We start from the raw sequence: 7,500 nt of genomic DNA on the forward strand, positions 1-7,500 counted from the left end.
ACATAGAATATCAAAGAAAAAACATTTATTTTATTTATTTATTTTTGCAAACAAATGACGCTTGGTTTGATATTTCGTTATATGGTAAAGTTTAAGAATTTTTTTTATTGTGGTTTAAATATCCAAAAAGGTTTTTTTTAGAGGGCACTGTATGGGCCGGATGGGATGTTTTGGTGATCTTGTTATCATGGCTGCAGTGTGTTTTTTTTTTATTTTTTATTTTTTTTTATAATGTACCCTCTGGATTTTTAGCGGAGGTAAGCCACAGGAAAAGCAGGGCTGATCCAACACCCCCCCACCACCACACACACACACACACACACACTGCCTCTGCAGTCTGCAGTCCACCTGGACACCCGCCATCTGCAACCACATCAACATCTATCATCCCGCACGCTCTAAACAGCCTCAACACACGCTCACGTCTAGGATACCAGAACACATCTCAAGCGCAAATTACAGAACATGCCCATAGCATTTCTCAACCTCTCAGATCTCTGTGGTATCTAAAATGAAGCATCATAAACCCAAGTGTGACAGTGATAGAGAGTGCTGTACTCAATAATAGGATTTTGTTTCTGTATGCTTGGTCGAACCAGTATTTCTTTTTGTAATGTATTATTTGTGACGTATGTGTATATATGATTACTTAAGTTAGTTATTTACATATAATAACTAACTTAAGTTATATTATAAATATAATTTTTTAATGCAGTGTCACCAATAAAATGCTTTAATAAGGCTGTTATTTTTAAGAGAAGGACGCGCCCTTCGATGCCCTGCCCTGACTTCCCAATTACGTAGGAAACGTATCGACACAGGAAAGAAAATTGAGTTCTTCAAACCATTTCATGGAGTTCTTAAGTGTCTTGCTCAAGGTCACAGTGGTGGGGGGGGTGATCTCAGTAAATTCATGTATCGCTCCTTTTATACTTTCAGATGGTGACCTTTGTGTTAGCAGCATACTGATCTACGTCTGTGTCGTTTGCTGCCTATAAGTCATTTCCTGATGTAATTTTAAGCTTTGTTTGCGGCTATATCTGGGCGACATGTCATCAGTAATGAAAGTGGTGTCTAGGACAGGCTTCGCTTACTCCCAGCTCTTTAGCAGTAATTGCATCTGGTGGTGGTAAGTATAGGATTAGTGGCTTTAGATAAATTTCCACCGAAAGGGCCTGTCTTCTGTAGCTTGTTTGTCACTCTCTCAGCGTCTCTCTTTCACCGTCCCGTCCACCTCTCTGTCTGTCTCTCTCTATTGGTTTGTTGTCAGTTGCGTGTCACACTCCAGTTGGCCTGCTGCATTCTCAGGGGAGTACCTTTAACACCTCAGCGGTGCTGGCTTTCTTCTCTCTAATCTTCCTCTTCCCCTGCCCAGATTACTGTATCAATAACCATCTGCCAGCCCCCTCAGACAGCACTGCCCCTGGTACAGTCACAGCCCGTGGCCATACAGCCCTGACTCATGCAGGAATACGTGGGACATTTGAGACAATGTAATGAAATTGCACTATGATTGGCCTCATCAGTAACCAACAGTTGCGTCTTTGTTTTTCTTTCTGTCTGGGCCGCCACTGGTTCACCAGTGTTTATGTCACCAGTGCAAAACAACAATGTGGGGAAAAATAACATCTTATGACCGTGTGGTCAAGTTAGTTCTCTTTTTGTGTGTGCGTGTGTGTGCGTGCGTGCGCGTGCGTGTGCGTGTGCGTGTGTGTGTGGTGTTGTTGCCGCTATAATTTTTTTTCTTCCGTCCTTCAGCTAGCTGATAATTTCATAGCTGGCCCGTCCTTCAGGCTGTACATTTTGTTGAACTGTCTCCTTTAGACCCCTTCCACTTGCAGCTGGTATGGCTAACCCCCTGGCCCGGTTCACAAAGAGAAATACTCTCTTCAGTTTCTGCTTTGAGCTTCATCACAACATGGATAACTGCACAGGATGAAGATGAAAGTAAATAACCAGTGAGGTTAGCCCTCACAAGCTCCCTGGGCCTGGTCTGTCAGGGCCACATTTCTAACCCAGACCAGATGTCAGTGTGCACTCACCCTGACACTCCTCACCTCCAATATGCCACCTTTATTCTTCTCTGTCCGTCTTCTATCATGATCTTTTTTTATGACTGCTGAGTGTAATGGTTCTTTTCACAGAAGTTTAAACATATCAAGTATACACCATACTTTCACAGTTTAAAGTGTAGACACAACAAGTTAACAATTCATGGGTTTGGTCACAATAGCATAAACACTGTGGCACTGTGGTGCCTTCAGAACGTTTTAGCGCATTTGTTTGTTGCCTGACATGATAACATTCTGGCTCAGCCAGTGGAGTGCAGCATTGCATGCCCACATTTTCAGCGGCTTTGGTTCCAGAAGTATTTTTACCATAGGGATTTTTTAAAAGTCTTCGTTAAAGTGTTATAAACCATGAACCAAACCAACCAACCAACCAGCTATGACATATTTGAAAATTGGACAAAATGACAAAGGTACAAGACTGTGTACTTAACGGCTTTAATGGGGGGAAAGAACTAAAATCCCATGAATCATTGGTGGAGATTTCTGCAGAATCATTGATAATGTAGTTTTTTCACTATAAATTCTGCTGTTAAACACAATTGTTTAAAAATATGTTGAGTAAATGTGTGCTGATGGTGTATGTAAAAGCAGACACCATCAATTAACAACCTCTTAGCACAAAAGAAGATATGTCTTTAAAGGTTTATTAGTTGTCATTAAAAATCAATTCCCCTATGGAGAAAATGAATGGGACTTTTATTTGCGGAACCCGACTGTTGCGCTCTATGCTGAGTTTGGGAGCAGGACTGCATGTCTGACTAACCAAAGCAGATGGGGAAATCTGCTTGGAAACTAACATTATTTTGGTAGTTGTGTCTGGTCCTTCTAGTGGTGCAGAAATTCACCTTTAAAAAAGGTGCTTTTTTCCTGAAAATGATTTGGCTGTCGCAAGCCATTTTCACTTAACATGTGAAATGTCTTTTGAACACTGCCAAAAACATATTGTGATTTTATTAATTTGTGCTCTAGGGCTTTTGTTTTTAGTAAATAATAAATAACGAATAATACATTTGCATATTCCAAATGTATTCCAAATAATAATGCAAAATGTGTATTCGCGTAAGTATAATTGGAAGTCATTGGAATCTTGTGTGATCGCAGCTTTAACATTTTTAATCTCCTTACAGAATACGATGAGATTGGCTCATGTCATTTCACATGTGCCTCTCTCCTCTTCCTAATTATGGCACACAAAGCCTCGGTTCTGGTTCTGGTTAGTCTTTTGTGCTAATTGAGTGACTTTCAAAGTGTAGATTTCTTATAAGTCCAGTATTTCCATAGTCTTAGTGAAGAGGGTCTATTACAGTTTTCCAGTGGGGTTGCATTAATTCGAATTCCTGGAGCTAATCTTGAAATAATGCTGCTTAATCACTCTTAATAAAAGAGTGGCTCACCTTGGCTGCTGGATGGCTGCATTATCAGATCGTTGAGCTGTAATTGGTGTCATGAAACCTAGTGGTGGGTTATCTCCATGGGGATTGGAGTTTTTCCCCAACTTTATGGCGCAAAGATTAACCTTGGAGCGTTTGACCTCCATGCAGTGAACACAAACATGGGTGTAGCTGCTGCTCTGTGTCCCGGAAAAGGGAAAATCTTCTGACTGGAACCGAATACAAACAGCTGAAACAGCTCCAGTTTGGAGAGTTTTGAGTGATGTCAGATGGTCTATTATAGATGAATGTACATGTCTTGGGTCTATTATGCAGTGTCTGTGACAGACAGACAGATTGCAGGTGGTCTCGGCCCCTTACATCCATGAAGCACTGGTTCTTTCCACCCCCTCTTCCCCTCTAAAGGCTGAGGTTGTCACAACTGGTCCCTAGAGCCGCTCAGTCGAGCAAAGGGCAAAGCCCAGCACACATAATTGGAATCTTTTAACCCTCTCAGAGCCCTTTTATTATCTGAAATAAAGCTGTTTTATTCATCTGTGCAAGTTTGAAGATACTTCTTGCTTGAGCTTGAGTATCAGGTCATGTTGGGGTATTTTATGTAACAGTATTTTTAACTAGTAGCATCATTGCGAATTTACCCACAATCCTTTTTCACACCAAGGATGATGATTATAAATGTTTAATATTCATGGTAATTCTATAAGAATAGGAAAGTCACTTTCAGAGTGATTCTTTCTAGCTCATGATTGATGAAGCCAATTATAATGCATCTGACTTTAAAGGTCCCATTCCGCATGATCCCATTGTTCAAACTTTAGTTAGTGTGTAATGTTGCTGTTAGAGCATAAATAATACCTGTAAAATTATAAAGCTCAAAGTTCAATGCCAAGCGAGATATTTTATTTAACAGAAGTTCCCTTTCAAAGCCTACAGCGAACGGCTGGCTTGGACAACATCCTGGTACTTCCTTCTTTAATTACGTCAGTAGAGCAGTAGAACAGACTAACCTCCGCCCACAAAGAAACGCGAAAAAGGGGGCGCGGTCTTGTTGCTGTCCCACGTGGAGAAGCGGACGTGTTGCGTGGAGAAGAGGAACTGTTGCGTTGAGTGTGTTTATCGCCATGTCGTCGAGACGCTGTTATTTTCATCCAGGAGTCAAATCACCTTTGTTTGGCTTTCCCAGGGACGCTGTAGAGATCATTGAACGCATACATCTCTCCGTTAAGAGGCGTGACCTTTCCAACGTGCGCTAAGCTGCTGTCGAATCATAACACAGGAACTGCTGGCACGTGCGCTAAGCTGCGGTCGAATTACAACACGGTAAGCGCTTGCACAATCAGAACTCGTTACGTATTTCTGAAGGAGGGACTTCATAGAAAGAGGAAATCACCAGCCGTTTTTAGGACAGTGGAAACAGCGGTACACAGATAAGTACATTGTGTGAAAAATACTGTGTTTTTTTACACGCGAAACATGAACACATGTTATATTGCACACTGTAAACACAATCAAAGCTTCAAAAAAACACGAAGAACGGGACCTTTAAAGAGCTTGAGCATTTAAAGCGGTGAATGAAACAAACTTTAACAATGTTAACGTCGGTTGGTGAGGATGCTAATATAGTTGTCGTTCTTGGTGTGGACGAATCTTAAAGCTGGGTATAACTACCTCACAATATGATACACATACATTGGACACATTGTGACAGATTATTATAAAAGCGACCCCACGTGGTTGTGTGTGAATCTGTGGGTTCAGCTTCAGTCTCACCTCATAAAAGCATCTTAAAAACACCAGTCTCTGAGGTGCATGGCTTCTTCGTTAATAGAACTGTAGATATTGCATAAGTATTATGATTAGTGTTAGTACAATATTGTGGGAAAGAAGTTGCAGTACATTGATGAATATCAACGTTTTTCTTCATTAATTTTATAAGTTGGAAATTTGATAAATTATTAGGACACAAAAGAAAAAGAACTGAAGGTGATGTAATGTATATCCTGTTCTACATAGTCTAATGCAGAGCTTTGAAATGTGTCCTAAAAGAAATAATATCATTGCTACACTAAACTCACATTAATTAAGGCTGCATGTGTGCTTTGTTTTGCAGGAGGCCGCCGCGTTTGCGCAAGGACAAGGCTTTGAGGTGAGTGGATGGAGGATCACACACTAAACAGATCCTAAAGGATTATTTTTCAGCTGATAATGAAGTTCTTTTTCGGACAGTGATTGATGTGCTATTATACTCTCTTGGCCCCCTTGCAGTGGTCGCCATAGCAACCTGGCAGTCGTCATGGTTTCTTTGTTCAGCCAGCACTCCGGCTCACACACTCGCTCTCTTTCTCACACACACACTCACACAAACACATTTTCTCCCCTACTCTCACACATTCTCTTCTCTTTCTCTCTCTCTCGTCCCCCTCCTTTTCTGTTATGACGCATTCCTCCCAGGTCTGCACCCAACATCGCCTACAGATGTTATTTATTGAATTTTGAGAATGCTCTTGGGAGGAGAGAAAGAAATCCTCAGGGGCTGCTTTCAATTCTGTCGGTGTACTGGGCAGGGCTGGCAGGTGCCTTTGTCGAGGAACACACCTTGTTAGCTTCATTAGACCGTGTGAGGATCCAGCGTGGCATTACGCTCAATTATACCGCGCTGCATCCGCTCATAAATACTGGATCACCTTCCCCTCTAGTCTCAGAATGTGGAAACACTGATTGGCCTTGTTTGCACATAACACGTCAAAACAATACGAGTTATCTCTCTGAATAGCAGGGAAATGCAAATGTAATAGTAGTGTTTCTCGTCTCATATTCAAAAGTGTACATGGGGGGGGGGGGGGGGGGGGGGTAAATGTGAATTCATAAGCAAAGTAAATGTGAGTTTAGGAACAGCATGCTTAAATAATTGAAGTGGCTTATCTTTTTTCAAATGCAGTGCTATCCGCCTGAATGTGTTTCGTCTCAGTATGAATAATTGTCTTCCAGGATCACTCAAGGTGCGATCGACGTGACTGGAATGCAAAGCAGATTCTGGCAGCAGAGTAAGTTGGAGAGAGAGAGAGAGAGAGAGAGAGAGAGAGAGAGAGAGAGAGAGAGACGAGAGGGAGGGAGGGAGAGATAGATAGTGTGCATGGGCGAGAGAGAGGAGGAGCAGTTCGTGAGCCAGGGAGATAGAGGAGGGGGCGAGAGCTTGCATCGCACAGAGTAAATATATAAATGGCAAGCACTGTCACACACTGTGAGTACCTCTTCACTGATTTCACACACGTCATGTTGATTTAGGGCTCAGAGAAAAGGGAATCTTTGACATACGAGTCTTTACCCTGATTTTGCTTCAGAAATAAACATCTCAACGGAGTATGGCAGTTGAAGTGTAAGCATTTAGTGACAGGATGGAGAGAAATCGAGAAGTTTCAGGCCCAAAACGTGCCAAGAAGCGTGTCATCGTTTGTTTTTTGTTGGTGGCGTTTTTCAATATTATTCATACACGCCTCCGCACATCAGCTGACTTTCCACATCTGCTCGACTGCAGGCTGATTCTTAGTTTTTGTGGTTGGCAACATCAGAGACGTGCTCCCACTTTGTTAATCAGCAATAAACTTCATACCACACTCAAAGCAGCATTTCGATGTGTTGAACAAAATCCTCTCTTCCGGAGAAATTGGTGCAAAATAGAAATGAAAGTTGAAGCCACCGTGGCCCTTTTATTTTATTAATCATTTATTGTAAAACGCTACAAAATGCAAACTAAGCACTTTGTTTGCTGGCGGTCAGCAGAAACCAATTTTTCTAAGTAAATTATTCTGTTCCATGGCATTCATAAAATGTTATTTAATTGTTTTATTTAATATGTTTTCATAAAATGTATGTATGTGTGTGAATATATATATATATATATATATATATATATATATATATATATATATATATATATATATATATATATATATACACTCACCTAAAGGATTATTAGGAACACCTGTTCAATTTCTCATTAATGCAATTATCTAATCAACCAGTCACATGGCAGTTGC

The 7,500-nt window shown here is 41.1% G+C and overlaps 1 protein-coding gene across 5 annotated transcripts in view; it reads left to right on the forward strand.

The window, feature by feature from the left end:
- adka (adenosine kinase a) overlaps positions 1-7,500 on the forward strand; it is a 172,450-nt gene that overhangs the window by 142,613 nt on the left and 22,337 nt on the right. For all 5 annotated transcript variants that reach the window (XM_079843425.1, XM_079843423.1, XM_079843427.1 and 2 more), the window contains one exon: positions 5,574-5,609. In XM_079843425.1, coding sequence (XP_079699551.1) covers positions 5,574-5,609 — 36 coding nt within the window. The remainder of the gene's footprint in view (positions 1-5,573; positions 5,610-7,500) is intronic.

Source organism: Gobio gobio, assembly GCF_949357685.1.
Source record: "Gobio gobio genome assembly, chromosome: 18".
Taxonomy (NCBI): Eukaryota; Metazoa; Chordata; class Actinopteri; order Cypriniformes; family Gobionidae; genus Gobio; species Gobio gobio.